The 24,871-nt window shown below is 43.1% G+C and overlaps 1 protein-coding gene across 1 annotated transcript; it reads right to left on the bottom strand.

The window, feature by feature from the left end:
- Window positions 1-181: 181 nt before the first annotated feature.
- Window positions 182-23,223, bottom strand: LIPK (lipase family member K). The gene is given in 9 exon segments (XM_045802313.2): window positions 182-421; window positions 3,893-3,964; window positions 6,543-6,614; window positions 8,422-8,568; window positions 15,077-15,213; window positions 16,356-16,465; window positions 17,750-17,948; window positions 20,490-20,604; window positions 23,119-23,223. Coding segments are annotated over 9 exon segments (1,197 nt in total).
- Between the last annotated feature and the right edge of the window lie 1,648 nt (window positions 23,224-24,871).

Raw genomic sequence — 24,871 nt, 5'->3', positions numbered from 1 at the left:
CCATTACTCTTGCCAATTCTGTTGGCCAGAAACAAGTCTCAGGGCCCTCCCACACTCAGGGGAGAGGATTACACCAACACGTGGACACTAGGAGGTGAAAATCACTGGAGGGGTCACCTTAGGGTTTGTCCGCCACACTATTATTTTGAAAATCCCCTTGCTTAGAGAAAGGAAAATGCATTTAATTTTGCTAACACTCATCCATCAGTCTAATAAGGTCTTGGTAAACTTCCTGGGGTGCATCCTGCCCAAGGTAGAAATCCACATGATTGTAGTGTGGAATAAACTTGTAATAAATAAGCCTGGTAATTTTAGGGAGTAGATTCTCAATGTCCTTGAGATCAGCCACGCGGTCCTGTCCTCCGCTCCACACAGCCGTCGGCACTGCCATCTTAGTAACATCGTATATGGGAGGTGTTCGCTAATGACATGTAAAGAGAGAAGAAAACAGAGTTTTTACAGAAAACCACCTTACGGAAGTAACATTCACTATTAATTGTTAAGCAAGTTCTTCAAATGCTCAAAGTGTGCAGTTAGAATACACTTAGTGATATATAAACATTAAAATGTTAAAAGTACTTAAAACACTTGCATGCAATAATTTGAATTGTGAACAAACAGAAAACCCTGATTTGCACTTAGGGGGAAAATAGGAAAGAATCCCAGGGGAATGGGGCTCTTATTCCTATGGGGACCATCCTTCTAGTCGCACTTGCATGGGGGGTATGTCCTTTTCCAACAAAATGGATGTGTTTATGTATTGGATACATGTAAATACTTCTTCCCAAATGCAGAAATCTGGTCTAGGGGGATTCCTGTCACTCGAGCGGGCTCTTTGGGGAGCGTTGAGACCAGCAGATGAAAACATTTGAAATATGAGGTTAGGAAGGAGCCAGCCTGTTCCAGAGAAGGGCGGCTGTGGTATTAATCTCCTGCCCCTTCTCTCGGGTCATATATAGCCTTTCTCACGTGGATCCAACAAATCCCACCCCCAGCTCCTCAGCGGTCTGGGATGACCGGGCCTGGCCAGTCAGTCCTGCATTCTCTGGCCTCCATGACAGGATGGATGAGAGATGGGCTCATGGCTAAAACCAGGCCAGAGTTCTCCCTGGAACCTTTGGCCAGAGGGAATGAGAAAAATACTAGCTTTTTCTTTGTCTGCAGTTAAAGGAATGCTATGAGCTAAGGACATCCAGCCATCATCTTACTACTATTTTTAAAATAGCCTGAGAAGGGAAAGAGCACACGCAAGCAGAAGTGGGAGAGAGGGAGGGATTGAAGGAGTGGGAGAGCCTGGAGGACAGTGTCTAAGTTCCCACCTATGGAGAACTTACCACTTTTTAACTCAGTAAAGCTGTATATATCTTTTAAACGTAAAATAGAGTTGTCTTCTGCTATCTGCCACTGGAAGATTATGGACTGCCAACATAGTCTGTGGACTGAATTGCATTTTCTCAAAATTCGTATATGGAAACCCTAACCCCTACTTTGACTGTATTTGGAGATGCAGCTTTTATGAGGGAATTAAGGTTAAATGCGCTCATAAGGGCTGGGTCCTCATGTAGTAGGACTGGCAGCCTTCTAGGAAGGGGAAGAGAGAGATCTCTCTCCAAGCACAAGCACAGAGGAAAGGCTATGTGAGCGTATGGCAAGAAGGTGGCCCTTGGCAAGCCAGGAAGAGGGTCCTCACCAGAACCCCACTGGCCTGCACCCTGACCTTGGACCTCCAGCTTCCAGGACTGTGATAAATAAATTTCTGTTGTTTAAGCCACTCAGTCTACGGTATTTTTTTAATGGCAGCCTGAGCAGATTTATACACCACTGTTGCGGCCTGGGTGGCACAGTGGGGGAAGCAACCAACTCTTGGTTTTGGCTCAGATCGTCATCTTGGGGTCGTGAGATCGAGGCCCTGCATCGGGCTCCATGCTCAGAGATTCTTTTCCTCTCTCTCTGCCCCTCCCGCCTGTGCTCTCTCTCTCTCTCTAAACATAAATAAGTACATCTTTAAAAATGAAAATACACCATCATTAGTTTTGGCAGCAAGATTAGGAAGAAAAGTTTATATGGACAAAGGTGCAGATCCTTCGGAACCTGTAACCTCCCTGACTGTGCACCTCGAGTTCTCTGAGCAGGGCCATATTCAGGCTGTTACTGCAGAAGTCTCTGGCAGTCGATGGGTTGGTGTCTGGGTCTTTGCATTACTAAATATCTTACTCATATCCCGCGTACCCTGTGCTGCTGGGAGACCGTGGCCTTGGGCTTAGGAGCACGTGGTCAATAAGAAGGTATAGCTACAAGAGGCAGGAAGAAAGGCAGAGAAGCTAGTGAGTGCAGGTCGGCGCTCACCAGTAGTGCATGTGAGCAGAAGGGCTCAGGGGAGCCCGTGCAGTGCCCCAAAGACAAGGAGCCGCAGACGCAAGAAGAGGCATGCTTTTCCTGACTCCGTGGTTCTCTCAGTGGGATCATACAAAGCATAAGTACTCAGATGCAAGATGGAGAGAGGTAAAGAATAGAGAGACAGCACAACTCAGACATATTAGCAAGCTTTATGGCAAAAGAGTGGAGCCCCTCTGCAATGATTTAGGACCCCGTGAAGGATGAAAGGGGGCCCCGAAGATGGCAAAGCAAAAATAAATATGAAAACCAGATGCAAATAAGACATGTTGGCTTTGGGCCAAGAAATTCTTTTTTACTTTTGTAGTAATAAAGGATTAGTGATTACATTGATAATTACGCCTGTCTAATTTATGGCTATTACTTATGCTTGTGACAAAAGCAATTGCTTTTTACACATGCATGTTGTTCACCCTCAGTTTGTTTGGGATTTTCCATGATTCCCTCCAAGGTCCCAAGCAAAAGATTAGTAAAGGAACTTGAATCACCCCCGTCTTCTGAGGATCTGCAAGCACGATGGTAAAGCTAAGCCCTGTGACTCAGCTCTCAGCCAAGTTGATAGCTGAGTCCCACAGATTAGCTCACCATCCAAGACACTTTCCTTCTAGCAACTATCTACTCTTGCTAGGATGAGGAATTGGTTAATTACAGAGTAACTCGTACTTGGACAGAGTGGGTGAGTCTGTGTGTGGCTAGCAGTTTAGGAGAAAGCTAGAGAGGTTCGGGAGAAAAATCGGATTTTTCACACCAGCCGAAAGTATGCATTTGCACTACTGCAGTTAGGGTAGCACTGAAAATGTGTTTTTTAAAAAAAATCAAATTTTTTCGTGTCTCTGATTTGAGAAACTCATGTATCTTTGATGACTACTTGTTTAATTTGAGCTCAGTCTATCAGCACGAAGCCAAAACCATGTATGGATTTCCTTATAAATCCTGGAAAAAAATAACAACAAATAGAACACCACATATCATCATTTAATATAGAACTTTGGCTCCAAAAGTTTTCAGAGATTGTGTCAAGAAATATCTTGACACACCGTTTTCTGGCAGATAACAGTACTTTTTCCTAAGAGTGATATTTCTATCTGGTATTTCTTTAATGATCCATACATTGTTTTTTAAAAAGTGAGTAGTACGTGGCATCCCAAAGAATGGTCCCAAAGTGCTGAGAGTTTCCACTTTTTGAGAAGAAATAAGTGCAGTGAAAGAAGAATGGATATAAAATCCAGGAACCCCTGGGTCATACTCTGGTCCGTTATTAGTTAAATAATTTTGACAATTTACGTAACCTCTCTGAGCCTCTGCAAAATGCAGACAATCTTATTTGCCTTGCAAGGGCCTCATGAGGAGCAAAAATAATGATATGGAACATGCAAGAAACCAGTAAGTAGCGTCCGATCGATACAAAGTACCCGGCACAGTCTTGGTGCCTGACGAGCGGATACGACTTCACTTGTTCACTTGCAGGTGCCGCTGTTGATTATTGCCATCTCCGTACCTGGTGAAAGTGCATCATGCTCTGATCAGGGTTTCCCCAGTCAAAAGCTTGGAACAGACCAGAATTAGCAGCCTGTAATAAAATACAAACAAAAACGCATTACAGTGATGTAAGAAAACAACATACATTTAAAGACAATAAACAGAAAATAGGCAAAGAGGATGACGTCACATCCCACTTGTTTCGGCACAAGAGCTAAAACCCAGCAAAGATGAATAAGCCAGATAATATAAATGATGAATATTGATATACTAATTCACAGAACTGATACTCTTTTACCCCCCCCCCCATACTTCTCTGGTGAAAATCCTCGGACAGCAATGTCCTTAAGTATTCTAATGCTATATGTAGCAATGGTTACAAGGATGCTGGATGGAATGATTCTTGAATATCTTAGCTTCAGGAATTTTAATATATTTTTAAAAGGCACCAGCTAGGGGTGCCTGGGTGGCTCAGTGGGTTAAACATCTACCTTTATGATCTCGGGGTCCTGGGATCGAGCCCCACGCTGGGCTCCCTGCTCTGCAAGGAGTCTGCTTCTCCCTCTCCCTCCATCCCTCCCCTGCTGTGCACACACTCTCTCTCTCAAATAAATAAATAAAATCTTTTAAAAAAAGGCACCAGCTGTGCATCCTCCTACATTGCAAAGTGACTACGTTTTAATGTACAAACAGCTTTGTATGTTACCCTTGTCGGGTGGTCTAGGATATGACGACCATATTCCTTATTCTTAAACATTTCTGTTGCTATTGAAAGGAACACAGAGCACTCAGTGCTTTCCCTGTGAGGTACGGTGCTGCTGTCTCCCATCTACAGGGCCAGGCACCCTCCATGTCATCAGTAATGTGGCCACAGGCTCAGCATTGGAGACACCACGCAGGCCCATTTTTGCATTTTATTGCTCAGACTTCAGCTATTAGAATGGAAACACTCATAAGCCTCTAACCTAGGGGTTCCTTCTTCCCTGATTTGCCACCCAAGTGGGATAGGGGAAGCAGATAGCACTCACATTCACCTCAAGCAATTCATGAAATGATTCTCAGGCTCCTCCAAGGGTTTTTTTCTTAACTTGAATCTCAGATTTTTTTTTTCACCCACATTGATTTATCCCTGATTTTTAGTTTAAACTTATTCCGATCATGATTTCTAAGGATAGAGGCAGTAGTCTGTTGCTGTTGGGATGCTGCAGGTTTTTGACAATGAGAAGCAATAACGTGGACTAGTTAGGTCCTTGGGTTCTAGCAGCAAACAGAGCTGGTTTGAAGCCAGGCTTAAAGGATTACTGCAACTGTGATCCACGCCAAGTTTTTATCTTCTCTAATTCTCATCTGTGAAATGGGAATGACAACATTCTCTTCCTAGGGTTGTGAAGATTCAATAGGGTAATGCAAAAAAAATAAAATAAATAAATAGGGTAATGCATATAAAGTGTGTAACACCTTGGAAAGCTCAAAATTACCACTATGATTCTCCTCCTCCTCACCCCTGCCTTAGCTGTCTGCAGGACTTATGACCACATATTTTATCTCATCCCCCATCCCCACCCCCACCCCCATCCTCCTGACTTCTTTCTGTCCTGAAGAGGACTTTCTGTCACAGGAGAAGAGATCTTTTGAAGAGCAGTCATCTGGGACATGCGTAAGCGACTGGCAAGGACATTTGGAGAACAGGAGTCTCAGTGCCTCCATGGAAAGATGGTTATAAGCATTCAGTGAGACTGAATGAAATCACATGTATGAGTAGCAAGAACACACCGTAAGTGCTCAGGAAACGTGAAATTGAAGTCGCTTCACCTGGAGGGCCATGCCCATCACTGGCTCCATCTGTCTCCTCACCGGGAGGAGGCCCTAGTCCTGAACATCCTTCTTCCTGCAGAAACTTGAAGGCTTATCTCCTGCAGGTGGAACTCTCCAAAGGAGTCCAGAAATCCTCCACTAGTGTTGCAGGCTATCTACAGCAGTGCTTCTCAACCGTAAAGCATGGAGCAAGTTTATTAGGCTGGAGGTGAAAGTGCAGATTCCTACTGATCTCAGATACATTAAAATTCTGGGAAGACCTTTCTCTCCTCCTCCCTGTACCCCCCATACACACACGTGTTCATACAGACTTGGCCCAGAAGGCTATACCAGTTAAATCTCTGACTTGCTGACCCGTGAGTAATACAGCAGAACACACAAAAAATTTAAACGGAGGGAAAACCAGAAACCATTAATCTAGTGTTGTCCCTCTCTAACATTTATATTTGCTCAGAATAAAGCATGATTTCCATGCTCTGAAATGGCCCACGTGCCAATAGGAGGATGACAGATCTTTCTAGAATACCCTGTGTCATGGTATATAAAGTTCTGTTAGAACTGATGATTTTCCAAAAAGAGGAAATACAAGCTTTCCCTAGAAAAGGCAGTTTGGAGGGTTCCAAAAATCAGAGTTCAGTCAGAATCTGTGGGAACCAAGCCCAAACACCAGACACTCTTGAGGATACGATGAACAGAAGAGAGAGCAGGAAGTCAACGTGACTTGATGCTGATTCCAGAAGCATCAACCTGACAGCAGCAGGTGTCTGCAAAACCCTGGGGTGGGCTCTGTGCGAGCGCTCCTCAGGGTCTTTGAAAGCTACGTGGGCCTCATCTCAGGAACAGGAAGCTCGTACCTGGGCCCAGTGCAGCATGTTCTGAACAGACGTGCCCGCGGCGCTCTGTGCCAAATAGACATCCAAGCGACTCTGCCAAGGAAAGAGATCTGTTCTCATCTGGAGGCTGATCATGTGACCACACCACAGGTGACCCTGAATATTCGTTCTCTCTTTCTCAGGAATAAATATGCACCGTACCCTCTTGAAGAACTTTCTCCTCCCTTGGCTCTAGTCTGTCCTGCGCACCCTTCATAAAGTCCAGAGGGCATCCCGCTGGTCAAAGACGCTAACACACCTTTTCTCCTTGGCCTCACCTCAGACAGGTCCAAGAGTCCAGGGGGTCAAGGGATGAAAGCCCCGTGACCTTCCTCACCCTGCGCGAAGTCCCAAAGGACATTCCGAGAGAGTTGTTAACACGAGACATTCAGAAAACATCTGAATGTTTGCTTTCTGATTTTAACAACGTAGTAAATATTCTACAGGGCCCCCTGAAAGTTTGCAGAACATAATCCATCCAGTATTGTAACTTCCCTTAACATTTAGATTTTTTCTGGATTAAGAAAAAAAACACTTGATTTTTCTATGGCATTTTTTTTTAGCATGCTTAGTTATATTTTTCCACCAAAGTGAGCATAGAAGTATCATAGAGCTTTTAAAAAAACACAACCCCTCATGAGCTACCCCAACCTATTGAATCAATATCAAAATCTCTAGGGGTGAGTTCTGGACATGTGTATTTCTTCAAAGTTCCACAAACTCTACTTATGCACCCCTGCCTATCCTCCGCTAAAATAAACACCCTTGCAGAGACTATAATAGTCCATAGGATGGTTCCCAACAGTGAAAAAAAAGCCAATCTGACTGTAAAAATGTACAATGATGGCCCTCAGTGAATGTTCGAGGGAGCCATTTTGTGGAGTCTTTCTTTAGCAAACTCTTAGGCCATGTTGAGAGGGTGCTTTTGAAATGATCTCTACTGTCTTTGCTTAAAGGTCTTCTTACTTAGCTCTGCCTCCATGATATGCTTCCTTCTAAGTGATGGGCAAGCACCGTTCCCTTCAGTAAACTGAGACCAACATAGGGAAGGAATGTGAAAAGCCAGTGACTAAGGCATGCTTTCCATAAACCACCTTTTAGAAATATTGCTTGAAAGCAAGAAAAGTGTTAATCAGTGCCTTCCACCAACAGAGGGAGACTCGGCTCTGGGCAGAAGTCTGTGAGATATTCGGAGACCATTTTCAGCTTCGTCCTGCTTCTGGTTTCGAAGATACCTCCTCTGTGGCTGGGGAGTAAATGGTAGTTTCCCCTCCTCCCTCTGCCACTCTGTGGGTCAGCTAGTGGTGACTGAGGAAGAAAAGGATTTCAGTTGGAGAGAACTCACCAGGAAACCCAGCTTATCCTCCTCAGTGTCCCTTGAACAGTGAATCTGCACCTATCTTTGGAAAGCCCTCCCTTAATCCCTTTGGGTTAAAGAAGTAAGTGCTTCACAAAATGACTATTTCCAAATCACCTATGAAACTGGAAAACTGGTTTAAAAAATACAGATGTCCAAGCTTACTCCCTGCGATTCTACTTTAGTAGGTCTGAGATGGGGTTTAGGCACAGCAAGATAAATTTCATAGCCTTAATGTAAGTGAAGGATTTTTCAATGGCGGCACTTTGGCCAACAGCGAGAGCCAGCGAGAATGTTCAGTGGCCAAGCCTTCTTCTCAGATCCTCCTACCTACTAAAGCAGGTGGACTCCCCAGGTTTGGTTGGAAACCACCAACATGTAACTTCAATCCAGGAGACCAGAAAAAAGCCCTTGAGATGTGGTTTCCACGCCACTGAGTACAAACTTTCTTCACCTCTGTGCAACAAAACAATTGTTTGCTTGGCTCCGATTATTTACACATACCATGTTCAAGTTTTTTGGATCAAATCCACTCAAAGTAAATAGGAAGTTGCTGCAAATATGACGAAATAGCTTCCGGTTGCACACCTTGGTGGCAATGAATTGGTCAAAAAATGTATGAGGGTAGAACATCTTGTCACCAAATAATGCCTGCAAGATCAATGTAAGACACCATCAAATTTCATGGATGTGGATGTCAAGAGTGGAAAGCGAGTGGTAATTCAGACACTGGACAGCAGTGGTATGTGCTCTATGCTAGTCCTCAGTGAAACAGAGAGGCCTGTTAAATTTTGTCTTAGGTTCTCCCAACCCACCTGGGTGGTCTTCCCAACTCTCCTCTTGGTGCATTTTCCCAAGATCCTCTACTTGGGGTGTTTTTGGAATGCCTCCCTTGAGAAACTAGTCCCCGTAGGAAATTGGTAAGTCTTTGGAGTCAGGGATACCTTGGTTCGATTCTGGACTCTGTCTCTTATACCTTAAGAAAGTATTTCATTGCTATTATCTGGAACTTTCTCAACTATGAAATGGAATATTAATATACAGTATGTAGGACCGTTGTGAAGATAACAGGTCATGTTTAAAAGGCACCTACTGCAGTTTCTAGAACCTAGTTAACATTCCCCAAACAATAACTATTATAATTAGTGAATGATCATTCCAGAATCTTTTAGCAAACTCTTCCAGAGGCAAAAGTTTAACCCCCACAAAATCAGTCTCTACTAGTGGAATTTCAGGCAATGTTGCCAGTGAGTTGCATTTACCTTCTGAACTTGAGGAATCCCTTCAAATTAGAACACGAATTCATATCTAATTCCTGTGCATAGAAGATGAGTCTTGCCTTTGTTTCACAATAACTAGTTTTATAATCTTAAATTAGATACAAAGATGAAGATATGTTTTAAAAAAGATTTTATGTATTTATTTGAGAGAGAGAGAGAGAGAGAGAGCATGAGCAGCAGAAGGGGCAGAGGGAGGGGGAGAGAGACAAGCAGACTCCTTGTCGAGCCCAGCACCTTGTAGCTCAATCCCAGGACCCTGAGATCATGACCTGAGCTGAAGTCAAACACTTAACGAACTGAGCCATCCAGGCACCCCTGTAAAGATATTTTTAAATTCTTAAACCTTTTGGAAACATCTATTTACAGTAATCAAAACTGGCTTCTCTTTCTCCTGGAATCCTTTATTAACTGCCAATTACAACCAAAGAGCAATACAAGTAGCATCTACTTTTATTGTACTGATGCAGGACGAGCTCTCACAATGTCTTTGGTAAACTCGAGCCAGTAAATTCCTGCTGGGTATAGTTGGTTGAATTCTGAATTTGAAAAGTGGTTATTTTATACGGTCAAAATTCATCTTCATTTAACGGAATATTTGGTATCCCATGGAATATTAAGGTTATCTATGATATACTGTGACTTCAGATAACACCCCCCCCCCAGGGAGAGAGAGGGTGAAGGAAAGAGACTACAGTGTGTTAAATTAGTTCAAATCAACTTCTTTACGTCTGGAAAGCAGTAATTAACCATGGCAGACATTATCTAATTCGTTCTGGCCTCTCATTCATTTTGTCACAATCACTGGGACACTTGAACAATATACTAGGTAATTTATTTAATCCACTTATCAAATTGTAAACCTTCCTGTGTAACCGTCTACATGATAATTAGTAGTAGTAGCCACAGACACATAAAGTGAACCTTTTTTTTTTAAGATTTTATTTATTTATTTATTTGACAAAGAGAGAGACAGCCAGTGAGAGAGGGAATACAAGCAGGGGGAGTGGGAGAGGAAGAAGCAGGCTTGCAGCAGAGCAGGGAGCCTGATGCGGGGCTCGATCCCAGGACCCCGGGATCACGCCCTGAGCCGAAGGCAGATGCTTCACAGACTGAGCCACCCAGGTGCCCCCACAAAGTGAACTTTTAAAGAAAAAATAGCTTCTTCTTTTTAAAAAAGATTTAAAAATTTTTTTTAATTAAATTTTTTTTTTAATTTTTAAAAACTTAAAAAAATTTTTCTTTTTTGAGAGGGAGAGAGAGCACATGTGTGAGTGGTAGTGGGGAGGGGGAGAGGGAGAGAGAGAGGGAGAATCTTTAGCAGACTCTACACCTAGTGCGGAGTCCCACGTGGGGCTCAATCTCACGACCCTGAGATCATGACCTGAGCTGAAATCAAGAGTTGGCTGCTTAACCAACTGAGCCACCCAGGCGCCCTAAAGATTTTATTTTTAAGTAATCTCTACACCCAACATGGGGCTCAAACTCACAACTTGGAGATCAAGAGTCACATGCTCTTGTGACTGAGCCAGCCGGGTGTCCCTGAACTTACCTTGTAAAGGAATGTTTGCATCTATTCTAAATTCTCAAGTGTGATAATCTAAATAGATTAACACATGAATAAGCAATAAGAGTAGAAAGCAGCGTCTGGTTTTAATCAGTGAACATTTTTGTTTTTCATTACCAATATCTTTATCATCCACACTTGGCAGAAAATGTGGATAGAAAGGGTCAGTTCGTAGATGTGACCAACCATCAAAATACGATGTGAAGAAAGAGGTTGTATCTGCCATAAAGGGCCCTTGTTCTTTACTCTGACAGTTGGTGTTTCCAAATATAGGGTGAAGTAGCATGGCGGCCTCTGGCTTCACGCTACCTCTACACGCATGCAGGAGCGATGCGACCAAACTACCATTACGTTTATCCAGGCATGGATAATTGCTTCTTCAGCCTAACCTAAAAAGAGAGGATAGTAAGGCCGGCCAGCCAGCCATATAGCGCCCTTTCCTACAGCTTGGCAAACAGGACTTGTAGACTGTAATTCCAAATTGGTTCTGGAGGGGGCGTGCTTGTCATATAACAGCATAGGAGACTTCTTTTTTGTTGTTGTTAACATTTTATTTTATTTTATTTTATTTTATTTTATTTTATTTTATTTTATTTTATTTTATTTTATTTTATATACAATGGAATATTATTCAGCATTCAGAAAGGATGAATACCCACCATTGGCATCGACATGGATGGAACTGGAGGGGATTTTGCTAAGTATGTCAATCAGAGAAAGCCCAGGAGACTTCTATTAGCTCTTCCAGTAACTGTGTGAATTTAAGAAGGTATCCCTTCTTCTGGGTACATGGGTACGTGGCCCCATGCCAGGTCACAAGGTTTGCCAAGCAGAACATGGGCTGGATGCAGCTCTCCAGAACTGACTTTTTCAGGTTGGCATTGGAAAAGAGGGGAAATAATTACACAGAAGAAAGAACATTGACAATAGATGGGCTGGTCAGATCTGGGTTCAAATGCTGGTTCCACCACCCATTAGCTGGGTCATTTGGAACAGAGTGCTTAGTCCTTTGAGCCTCAGGTTCTTTTTTTAAGAAATGAAGCCAGGGGTGCTTTGGTGGTTGAGTCTGTTAAGCATCTGACTCTTGATTTCGGCTCAGGGCATGATCTAGGGTCGTGAGATGGAGGCCCACCTTGGGCTCTGTGCTGACCGTGGAGCCTGCTTGGGATTCTCTCTCTCCCTCTGCTCTTCCCTCCCCTCTCTAAAAAAGAAAGACAGACAGACAATACCAACAATCCTTACTATTGTAGATAACATGTAAAAAGCAAAGGGTCAAAGCATGCTATAGGCCAGAAAAAAGATAGATGGGTCAGAGCACACAAATGCCGAGGGGCACAACATGGGGTGGGAGAGGTGGAGAGGATAAGCAATTGGTAAACAGGAGATCTGAAGCACCAAGTGCTAAGGTTTTGAATCTAAAATAAACTCAATTAATAACACTAGACAATACTTACAGAGCACCTGCTACAGGCCAGGCACGATGCTTAAACATGTATCATTTCAATGAAACTCTCAAACAACTTGACAAATTTTACCCATTTTTTTACTCATTCTTTCATTTTCAACTTCATTGAGGAATAATTGATATCATAAGACATTAAATGTCGTAAATGGTAGTCTGTACACCTTGACCTACATTCCCCCATTTCCTCCTCCTCCAGCCCCTGCTAACCACCATTCTATTCCCCTTTTCTATGAAATTGGTTTTTAAATACTGGATTCTACATATAAGTGATTCAGTACAGTATCTGTCTTTCTCTGTCTGGCTTATTTCATTTAGATAAATGTACCCTAGTTTCATCTAGGTTGCAAATGACTATATTTCCTTATTTTCTTTTGACTTTTTTATGTTCTTTTAAATTTTCCCATTTCAATTTGTCTATACTGTTTTCTGTAAGGGCTATACTAACTTACATTTCCACCAACAGTGTATAAGGATTCACTTTTCTCAACGTCCTCGCCAACATTTATTTCTTGTCTTTTTGATAATAGCCATCTAAGGAGCGTGAAGCAATATTCCATTTTGGTTTTGGTTTGCATTTCCCTGATGATGAGTGATGTTGAGCATCTTTCCATGTACCTGTTGGCCATTTGCAGGTCTTCTTTGGAAAAATGTGCATTCTTGTTCTTTGCCCATTTTTAATTGGATTACTTGCTCTTTTGCTATTGAATTGTATGAGCTTTTTTATATATTTTGGTTAATACCCCTTATCAGATACATGGTTTGCAAATATTTTTTTCCCATTCTGTAGGCTGCATTTTCAATATATTGATAGCTACGTTTGCTGTGGTGAAGCTTTTTAGTTAGTCCCATTTGCTGATTTTTGCTTTTATTGCCTATACGTTTGGTGTTTTATCTGGAAAAATCAGTGGCAAGACCAATGTCAAGGAGACTTTTCCCTATGTTTTCTTCTAGGGGTTTTATGGTTTTAGATCTTGAATGTAAGTCTTTAATCCACTTTGAGTTAATTTTTGTGAGTGGCGTAACATAGGGGTTCAGTTTCATTCTTTTTTTTTTTTTAAAGATTTTATTTACTTATATGACAGAGAGAGAAAGAGAGAGAGCACAAGCGGGGGGAGTGGCAGGCAGAGGGAGAAGCAGACTCCCCACTGAGCAGGGAGCTGGATGCAGGACTTGATCCCAGGGCCCTGGGATCATGAACTGAGCTGAAGGTAGATGCTTAACCGACTGAGCCACCAGGCGCCCCTCATTCTTTTGCATGTGGCTGTCCAGTTATCCTAACACCGTGTACTGAAGAGATTGTCTTTTCATCATTGTGTGTTCATAGCACCCTTGTCAAAGATTAGTTGGCCATTAAGTGTGGATTTATTTCTGGCTCCCTACTGATACTGTCTTGATTACTATAACTTTGTAATAGATTTTGAAATTGGGAAGTGTGGTGCCTCCACTTTTGCTCTGCTTTCACAAAATTGGTTGGGCTATTTGGGGTCTTTGCGTTTCTGAACACATTTTAGGTCACTTTTTCTCTTTCTGTGAAAATTGCCAGTGGAATTTTGATAAGGATAGCACTGAATCTGCAGGGTTGTATGGACACGTTAATGATATTAATCCTTCCAATCCGTGGACACCGGGTATCTTTTTATTTATTTGTGTCTTTCTGGGCTGTATAGGTATGGAACTGAATCACCATGGGCTAATTTCCTTATTTCTCACAAACCAGAATCCCTGGCTTCTATAAAAGTGGTTTCCCTTTCATCCACTTTAATTGAAATCGCTGAACGCAACGATCGCTTTTAGTCTGCCATGGACTAAATGGATATCAATCTGTCTGAGGAAAACAGACTAATCCCCATGGACCAATGCACTTCAGCTGAGGAACTGATCACATTAGTTAGCTGTCAGTACACAGAGAGAATCTGAAGTTTGGGATATTGCCCAGATTTTGAGGAGTTGACAGACTGAGAGTCGTTGACGTGTGGGCAGTTGAGTAAGGTTGGACTTTTAGTGGGGCGCCTGGGTGGTGCAGTTAGTTAAGGATCCGACTCTTGCTTTCAGCTCAGGTGGTGATCTCAGGGTTGTAAGATCGAGCCCCACATCAGGCTCTGTGCTCAGTGTGGAGTCTGCTCCAGATTCTCCCCCCCTCTCCCTCGGCCCCTCCTGCTCATGCTCGCTCTCTTTCTCTTTCTAAAATAAATAAATATATCTTTAAAAAAAAAGGTTGGACTTTTAGTGATGGGAGAAAACATGTTCTAGGCAAATCATGATAGCAATGAGTAGCTGACATTTATTAAACGCTTATAATGTGCAAGACCTGGTTCTAAGGGATTCACGAGTCTGAACTCAATCCTCACAGCAGCACTATGAGTAGGAACTATTAATATCCCCACTTCATGGGTAAAGAAAATGATTTGCAGAACATTTAAGGTCTTGACCAAATTTACCCAGCTAGCTAGGCTCCCACCCCACGCCATCTGGCACCATGCTGTGATCTTAATTCCTACTCCATATGGGTCCTGAAAAACCAAGGGCCACTAGAGAGAAATTTAACCTACTAGATGAAACAAATCAATTAATCAACTCAACATCTGCTTTATCTGTGAGTGAGGAATGACACAGGACAGAAGCCCCTGATGTAATTCAGACAATAGGGTAGAATGGCATCGGAGTGAGCTCCCTGAACCCTGTCGGTAAAATTACATTATCGGTAGATCTACATGGACGTCTTAAATCTTTTATAGTGTCAGAAGCTTATAAATGCCATTTTTTCTACGGTTCTCTTCTCTTGAAATCAGTGAAAATAGATTTCGTTTTAGTTTCAGTTACTACGGATTTAAACGTGGAGGAGTCACATACCTTGACTACTTCCCTGGAAAGAATTGTGAATTTTTTCAAAGGACTTTGGGTGTATTTCACCGTGACAACTGGAGCCAATGCAAAAAATATCTTAATCCTTTTAGCCAGCTCTGGATTTGTAGAGAATGCTATGAAGGCTGAAAGGGAAGAACACAGTAGTTTATAGACTTAAAACAATTCTTCAGTCATTGCACATGATAGTAAAAGTAGTCATATTAAAAACAACAACGACAGCAGCTACAAAAGCAACCCAGAGTAAGTACCACTGGTAGGGAAGAATTTCCTAAACTTCTCAAGGAGGCAATTGGCTAATTCGAACTGCAGTGACTTTCCTGTCCCTGGAGAATTTAAGTCTACTCATAGAGAGTGTTGCAGAAAGGGTTCAGACATCCATCGTGGGGCATATCCAGGAAAACTCCAAGGACCATTCTACCTTGACCATACTCTTTAGTATCAGACAACACTGGGCTATAATTTGGCTTCCCATTCATGAGCTGTGGGAAGTCTTAGTTTTCTCAAGCTGTAAATGTGGAAAATAGCACCCTCACAGGATGATTCTTTTGAAGGTTAACTTACACATTATAGAACCGAAGGTATCCTTTGGCATTCTCACCATTAGAAAGAATTTCCAAATTCAGCCATTTGTAAAACATGGATAAACAGCCTCAAATGTTTGTAGGTTGCAATGAGAGATGGTACGTCAGATGCATAGCCTATAAAGACCTACTTTACACCAGAAACCCGATCAGGATTCAGATGTAGAAAAGAGCCTGGTGGAGATGCTGTGGGTACTGTTGAGGTGTCTAGCTGCATGGGGAGAGGGACGGGGGTGAAGTGCCTCTAGGCCTTGTCAACGTGGCCCCAGTACCTCTGGGAACTAAAATAAACAGTCATTGTGGCATATGATCTCCACCATTTGTAATTCTCTTCTCTCTTTTTGGTGTCCTCATTCGACTGAAAGCTCTTTAAGGGAAAGACCCGTGTCATTCTTATCTCGGCCTTCCCCGTGTCTAAGCCAGTGTCTGGCCACCGTGTGTGATGTGCACACGGACGTAAGTCCCTCCCCTTCGGGCTCATCTATCAGTCTCCAAATTCAGTCCTGGGGCAGCAGAAATCCCTGGTGTCCTGTTTCATTTCCTCTTCAGAAACCAGTCCGAGGAAATGGTTTCCCAGGTCAAGTCCTCCAGCTAGACACTGCACAGAGGGAAGAAGCCCTGACCCCTTTCATGAGTGCAGAAGGTTCTCTGACACTCCCGGATCCCAGCTGCCCCAAACACACCGATGGTGGTGCCTTGGGAGTGGCCCACATAGTAGACTCGCTCTTGTCCAGTTTTCTCCACGATGAACTTGATTGTGGCTGGAAGGTCATAGTTAGCCATCTCGTCCACGCTGTCAAAGAGAAAGAACAACAAAATTGGGGGGAAAAAACCCCATCTCATTGTCAGGCCTGCAATGCTTAAACACCTTTATTGCAGACACAGATCCTTAGCTTTTGTCAGTGTAAGACAAGAGTGAATATAGAACGTTAGGCATCTCCGCAAGCGTTGAGGGTGTCCCCTGGATTGTAAGGGTAACACGGGTAAGGTCCAGAATCAGGGAAATCTGCTTTGCAGAGGCCCAGAGAGGATTTTCCGGTTAGGCTAGTCATACCTCACTTAATTCTACAGCGGATTTACCAAACTCCCTTGAAAAGAACAATACCTGGAATGTTTATTTTAAAAGCAGACTAAAGCCAACAGACTGGTAGGCGTCAGCCCGGACAGACTGAATCAGAATTTCCAGGGACGAGGCCTGGTGATCTGCGTATTTATCAATTACCTTTTCCTCCGAGTGGTTGGGAAAACGCTCACCTAGGGAATCATCCTGTTACCTGTCATCGTGCCATGACCCGGCGGCACTGGGGTGTGGAATGAGGAAATGCCAAATGGTTTCGAGGAATAAGGCAGCAATGAAGCCAAGGAACAGATGGCTTTAGGGACCTGCAAGGCAGACTTCGTAGCACCGGTGCCAGTGTGGGGGGTCGCCCCTGGGATGAAGCTGGCATGGCTTCTAGAGCAGACTGTGCCCCAGGCGCTGCTGCTGGCAACTCTGCTCTTCGCTCATTCTGAGCTCAGGATTTCTCTTTATTTCCCCAGGACCCGGCTCGGGGGCCAGGTCTCAGCCCCGCCAGCCTATGGTTTATTCACTGCTCAGCGATTACACATTGGAGGTATCACCTATGCAGACTCACCCGGGGCTTGCTCTTGGCTTATCATGAATGTCTGGTTCTCAAAATTTTCACCCAGAACCTTGTTTCCTGTCCCACTTCTCGATCAGTTTCAGTTTTCCTCTTTAGCAAGCACCCCATGTAAGCTTCCTCTGGGGTCCACAGTGACAAAGTGATAGTCCTAGATATAACCTTTCTAAAGACGACCTTTGCATTTTGACTTTTTTTTTTTTGCATATATACTTTGCAGGCGCACACACACACCAGCAAGTAGGTTTTTAAAACAAACAGCAATGCAGCAAATAAGGGCATTTCTTCAGGGCTTGTGAAGAAAGCCTGGGTAGAGGAAGAAATGTTTGTTTCCTTCTCGTGGATTCCCTGAGTTGTGTGTGCACAGTAAGGGGAAAATCCAAGGGTGTTCGTCCATGTCCACGAACATTCATATTCATTAGTACACAGCTCCTTACCTGAAGGCCCAGTATTCTCGAGATTTGGGTGAGAATTTCAAGTGTTTTCTGGACCAGGTGTTGCCCCGGCTGTTCCCCATCCACACGTCATAACCGGTGTCTGCCAGAAGGAACGCCAAGCTGCTGTTCGGGAGGTCGCAGATCCAGTTAGAGGCCGATGCAAGTAAGCCGTGCTGCAAATACACAACAGGCCTCGGAGCTGGAAAACACACGGGCAGCGAGAATCTCAGGTCCGAACACCCTCAGTGTGCGTAGGAGAATTCTCTTTCCCGGCTTCCTCTAGTATAGAGCGGAGGGAAGGGATGAAATTTGGCACCAGGCAAACCTGGGTTCGAGTCCTTTGTGAACTAATTACTTGGGCAAGTTATTTGTCTTCTCCTGTCTTGTTTTTCTCTCTGCAAAATTTGGATTATATGTAATGTTTTACGTTGTTCTGTAGGTACTGGAGTCAGGTCGTTCTTGCTCAAAGTCTGTTCTGCTACACGTTAACCCCTTGTGCCTCAGTTAACTTGTCTGTATAATGGGCAGGAATAAATGCTATCTCATAATGTAGTCATAAGAATTAAATTAGAATTAAAATACATAGAGGCACCTGAGTGGCTCAATCGGTAAGCATCTGCCTTTGGCTCAGGTCATGATCTCAGGGTCCTGGGATCGATCCCCGTGTTGAGCTCCATGCTGAGCAGAGAGTCTGCTTCAGGATTCTCTCTCCCTCTGCCCCTTTCCCACTTACTCTCGCTTTCTCTCTAAAATAAATAAACAAATCTTTAAAAAATACATAAAAGACTGTTCAGCATAATAAATCATTTCTCTATAATTATTCATATCAATAACGCTTGATGTCTCATGCAGCAGCTGATTACCAAACTACATTTTTCTAAAAATAATAACAGAAACATTAAAAATGCCATTTGTGAATATTGACCCAGTGCCAGGCACTGGGCTCGATTTTACACACGCCGCAGAGTTTCATTCACATTTTCAGAAAGCAAAACAGCAAATGCAAGATGTTCAGTGAAATGTCATGCAACATAAAATTGTTAATCTGATACAAAAGTCCTGTTCTCAAGGTAGAACAGCTTGACTAAGAAGAAGGCGGGGAAGTGGCGTTGAGACACAGACAAGAGAGAGAAGAGCGACAATTTTCCTGTCCTTTACAAATAGTTACTATGCTGGAACCCAGGACCCCCTCAGCTCCCTCTGGGGCCAGACCAGCTCCCGGAGATCTGGCGGCTACACCGGGGTCCCAGAGAGCCTTCAGTCTTCCAGGGGCAAGGAACTAAAGCCTATTTCATTCAGTCTACCTTTGGAGGAAACGGAAAGAAGAGGTGTTACTAATTCTCCTAAATTATTGCCAAAGAGCAGTCATAGGCGTAGGCCCCCTCTGACCTGAGCCCCCAGCAGCTTCTCATTGTGGAGTCGGCTGTATAGCTCAGGCATTTCGGCAGCGGGCTGGCAGAACGGAAGTAAAAGTTTGGGCAGACAAAGTTCTCATGAGTACTTACAAAGGTAAAAGGGTTATCTAGAATCTAGATTTTTCTCTTTACATAATTAACCATTCTGATGCTGGCTAGTTTCATTATACAAGACTCCAAAGTATCAAAGGAGCTAAGATGTGAGGGAAGAAAGCAAACAGTTCTTGCCAGGTGGGTTCCTCCTTTCTTAACAGAGATCAAGCTCTGTTGTGGGGAACTAGGAATGGCTCATTAATTAAGTTTAGTATAGCACTAATTGGGCCCGATTTAGGGGCCCCTGGGTGGCTCAGTCAGTGAAGCGTCTGCCTTGGGCTTGGGTCATGCTCTTAGGGTCTTGGGATCCCATGCCACATAGGGCTCCCTGCTCAGCGGGGAGTCTGCTTCTCCCTCTGCCCCTCCCCCCTGCACATATTCTCTCTCGCTCTCTCTCAAATAAATAAGAAGAGAACTAATTGCAGGTGAAGTAAGTTGGAAAGCTGTCAGAATAGCTGAAGCAAAGGATAATGATCATGTGCAAGCCTGGACTTGAGAAATATGGAAGCTGAGAGAAGCTTTCAGATGAGAGAGAAATTTGGAGGCAAAATCGATAGATCTTGGTGATTGCCTGGATGTAGGAAGTGAGGGAGAAGAAAGCACCAAGATGACTCCTCGGGGTTCTGTTGTTAAGCTCGAAGAGGGTATCTCTAGAACAAGACCAGGTTTTCTTCCATGTTTTTTTGGAAGGACAAAGTGATGGAGAAAAAAAGACTAAATAAACAGTGTACAGTTGACCTTTGAATAACATGGGCCCACTTATATGTGGAATTTATGGATAAATACAGTACAGTCCTAATTGTATTTTCTATTCCTTATGATTTTCCAATAACATTTTCTTTTCTGTACACTGCTTTACTGTAAGTATACAGTATAGAATACTTATCATGTACAAAATATGTGTTAATAAACTGTTTAGGTCATCGGTCAGGCTTCCGGTCAACAGTAGGCTATTAGCAGTTAAGTTTTGGGGGAGTCAAAAGTTATATGTGACTTTTCAGCCCCCTGTGGTGGGGGTAGCGGCGTCCCTAACTCCCATGTTGTTTGAACCAACTGTGTATCTAAATGCTTGAAAAACTCCAGAGGATCCTACAGGCAAAATGGAGCAGGACTGGTGGAGGTGATGAGTTTCTTATTTCAGAGCAAAAGCTGCCCAGCTACTCTGCTGCTCTCGGCACACCTAGGAATCGCTGCTGTAGGCATTCTTCCTTCCACAACAAAATAAATCCTACTTGTTCTGGGACATCCTCTTCCATGAGGAATCCGGTAAATTCCGAGGACATAACCATCTTTGGTCACGACATCATACTCTTCACAAGGGTAACCCCAGTAGGAAATAATCTGGCTCTGAAAAGAGGAGAGGAAAATAGACACGTCCATGATGTGCAATGTAGTACTTTGAGTTACACAAGCTACTGTTCAACTAAGTATTGGGACAGAATGTAGCAGGAACCTCGGGTTGTAGAAGAAGGTTGCATGAGGAGGCATGGAAAAGCGAGATAGGTTGACCATATATCCTGGTTTGCCCAGCCTGGTAGTATTAATGCACCTGGGGTTCGCTCTCAAAATGTTTGAAAAGAAATTTGTATGGTCAGCTAATGAGGGAAGCCAGGAGGGATTGTGTAGGACCCCGGGGCTAGTAACCACTGAGCTATTGCCAGCCAACCCTGAAGGGAGGAGGGAGAGAGTGGTCACCTGGCCCAGAATGAGATAGGTAGAAAGGGCCACATGGAGAGGAAGGAGACAGCCCACCTAAGGTGACCACGTGGAGGGAACCAGGCAATGAATCTGACCTCACCCTCGTCCCTCCTTCTGATCTGCTCAAGATTTCAGTGGGCTGAACCGAACTGAAAACCAAAGTCAGGGGAGCTTGCTGACCTAGTTCTTACAGGTCGGCTTCTTGGGCAGAGGGAAAGGTGTAAAGAAGAGAGAGGGGACCCAAATAAAAGACACGTCCCGAACAGATGCACAGGCAAGAAGGGAAGTACTGTTTACTGGTCATCTTCCGCATAGAGCCTGGTGCATACACTCTGCTTTATTAATCCTTACAACAAGCCTTTGAGATGGGATCATCCCATCTACGACTGAGCAAACGGAGTTTCAGCACGATGAAGCATCTATCTGAGACTGGACACTAGGAAGAGAGAAAGACAAACCTAAAGCCTAAGTGAGTTTAGCTCCGAAGCGCACGCCGTTACTACGGGCTCCGCACCTGCCGACGCAGGCGCACGAGAAGTGTGTGCGTGTCATGGGGCTAGTTAGAGCAGTGGTTATGAGCCTGGACTCTAGAGACAAACCGTATGCCGTCGAAATCTCGCTCTTTCTCTTCTTAGCTGTGCAAATTTGGGCAAGTTATTTAACCCTTTTGTCCTTCAACTGTAAAATAAAAATAATACTAGTATCTCTTCACAGATTGGTTCTGAGGACTATACATAAAGTATCTAGAACAATGCCTTGCACAAAATAAGTGCTCTGTACACGTTTATTATTCTCATTATCTTTATAGAATAATTAAGAACCCAAAAGCACCCAGACCAGGAAAGAAGAGAATGTGTGTGAATTGAGAGAAAGAGGGAAATTTTGATATGAAGGCATATAGTCACGGACCGTGAATTCAGCCCTGTAAGAGGTTAGGGCTGCTTACTGGGGAGAGAGGAACAACACAGGACATGGATTAGAAACCGTGACGGTTTCATTCTTCTTTTTTTTTTTTTTTTAAGATTTTTTATTTATTTATTTGACAGAGATAGAGACAGCCAGCGAGAGAGGGAACACAAGCAGGGGGAGTGGGAGAGGAAGAAGCAGGCTCATAACGGAGGAGCCTCATGTGGGACTCGATCCCAGAACGCCGGGATCACGCCCTGAGCCAAAGGCAGGCGCTTAACCGCTGTGCCACCCAGGCGCCCCCGGTTTCATTCTTCTTAAAGTCCTAACACAACCTTGACATAGGTGAGGACATCAATGGTGCACAATGTATGCAAGAGTATGGAGTATCCCATTGGAATTAAGCCTGTGGTGGAAATCAGTCATTTGCCTCTCTTTTTCTTTCTTCCTTCCTCCCTTCCTTCCTTCCTTCCTTTCTTTCTTTCTTTCTTTCTTTCTTTCTTTCTTTCTTTCTTTCTTTCTTTCTTCTTTCTTTCTTTCTTTCTTTCTTTCTTTCTTTCTTTCTTTCTTTCTTTCTTTCTTCTTTCTCTCCCTCCCTCTCTCTCTCTCTTTCTCCCTCTTTCTCTTTCTTTCTTTCTTTCTTTCTTTCTTTCTTTCTTTCTTTCTCTCTCTCTCTCTCTCCCTCCCTCCCTTTCTTCCTCGTTTTCTTTCTTTCTTTCTTTCTTTCTTTCTTTCTTTCTTTCTTTCTTTCTTTCTCTTCTCCTTTTTTTGACTAACACTATTCCATTCCACTCTATTCCTTTCCACTTCTGATATAAATTTCTGCATGTTAAGATACTTTCAGTTATAAGCAACAGAAACCATGTTTGGCTTATTAAATTAAGAAAAACACTGATACAGCTCACAAATTAAAGAAATGGCTCTAGAAAAAAACTTTAGGGAGAATGCAAGGGTACTCTGTAGAGGTCATCAGTGTGAACTCACGAAACTTCTCTTCAGGAAACCACCATCAGATGGTAGCTCAATCTACCAGGAAAGGGAATATTACTGCCCCAACCTGGCTCAAGTCTTTCAAAGTTTGGATCAGCAGCTTCCAGCTCCTGCTTAGCCATGCCGGGGAACAAGGGAGCGAGCACAGATTCAGTCAGTGTAGAAATGGTTGTACACAAGCACACCAATTAGATCTAAATTATATCTAAAGTGATGATAAATTACAAATTCCTTATCTTAATGTTTTTTTCTTAATGAAGGACTTACAATATTCATATTAGCTTCAGGATTTGTGATTCTTCCCTTCTTGTGATAACCATATATAGGTCCAAGAAGAAGGATCCAGCATGTTGTTGCTAAAAGCTGCCACATTTGGGGTCTGCCTAGGAAAGGAAATAGTAATATATTTGTCATCAAAGAGAATTCTACAAGTGAACTTTGGTGTAATGCTTCTATAATACGACTGTAGGAGAGAATAGAAACATGCTTCTGGGTTGTGCTTTAGCAAGCAATAGACTTCATATTTGATGAGGTTGTGGAATACACATGAGGTTCAGTGGGGTGGAGTCTGGAGCCAAAGACCAAGAAAGAATTCTTGAGACTCCTTTGGTGCAAAATTGGTGGTTTATTAAAGCACAGGGACAGGACCCGTGGGCAGAAAGAGCTGCTGCCCCGGGTTGTGAGGGGTGGCTGATTATATACCATGGGGTTGGGGGAGGTGAGGAAAAGGGGAGGTTGTGAAAATACTTTCATATGTTAAAGAAGACTCACAGGATACTGGAGGCCTTGCTATTGTCAAGCCAAGGCTCTCCCTCCCTCTAACGAGGCCCTAACATGGCAGTTGGGAGTCTCCTGGAGGAATGATCACAGTCCTTGTCAGTGGGCTTCAGGTTTAAAAGAAATTCCATTTTATTTACATTTCCTTCTGCCTCAGCCTCCCTCAATTTTATGGAGGGGATGGTAATGTTAGGGCTCCAGGAAACTGAATTTGGGTCTCTGGAAGTTAGGCTATTGATAAGAAAGCTGCTTCCTTGTAAATCACTAGGACATGTGTAAACTGAGGGAGACTCAGGTCTTACAGGACTCTGATCTCTGTTAGTTAACCATTTGTTTTTCTTTTCCCTAGCTTTTGGGCAGCCAGGGGTGCCTGAGGAATGTCATGTATATCCCATGGTGGGCAGGGGTGGGGTGGGGTTGCGGGGTGTCAATTTCTGCTTTGTCCTCAGCTTGCCTTCTGTTCCCTCATCAATATTCAAGACTCATTGCATGAAAAATCTGAACTTATGAATTTTTTAGTAAGAAAAGAGAGAAGGGAGGAAGGAAAGAAGAAAGTAAAGCATAAACATCAAATAAGTCTCCAATAGATGGCTGGACAAAAGAAGGGAATGTAGAATTTGCAGAGAAAGAAATATAATGGCCAATATATTAATAAAGCACATTTAATATCTCTAGTTATCAAATGAATTAATTCCTTTTCTCTGATCATGGGAGTAAGCATTGGCACAACCTTTATGGAGAGAATTTTATTAACATGACTTACAAATTTAAAACTATTCATACTTTTCACTCAGCAATTCTATTTCTAGCAGTCTAGCCAAAGGAAAAATAATATACATAATAATAAAGAAATAAATATTATAAAATCATTCCTGATTATATATCTTAATATGGTATAATTTACCAAAAAAGAGATTGATAAAATAAATTATGGGTGAGGAAGAATGGTATTATCCAGCCACGAAGTGTATGTTTGTATGTGTTATGTGAACTCTCTATTACATAATATTAAGGGAAAAACAGTGTAGATCGTTTGAGCCCAATGATAAAACAAATGATAAAGAGAAAAAAAAGACTGTCACCTGCCAAACCCACAGGATTGACCCTAAGACTTGACCTTGACTGCCCACCTGCCTGTACCCGTCCACATTTGTCCCACATTTTCCTTAAGTTCTTTTTTCCAGACTATCTCTTGACTCTGGAAAAAAAAACATGACAGGCACAGCATCCCGTGATGGAAACC

Source organism: Ursus americanus, chromosome 6 (genome assembly GCF_024610735.1).
Source record: "Ursus americanus isolate L20-20 chromosome 6, mUrsAme1.1.p, whole genome shotgun sequence".
NCBI classification, from domain to species: domain Eukaryota; kingdom Metazoa; phylum Chordata; class Mammalia; order Carnivora; family Ursidae; genus Ursus; species Ursus americanus.
Note: the sequence above shows the minus strand (reverse complement) of the source record. Positions and strands in the feature narration are given on the sequence as shown.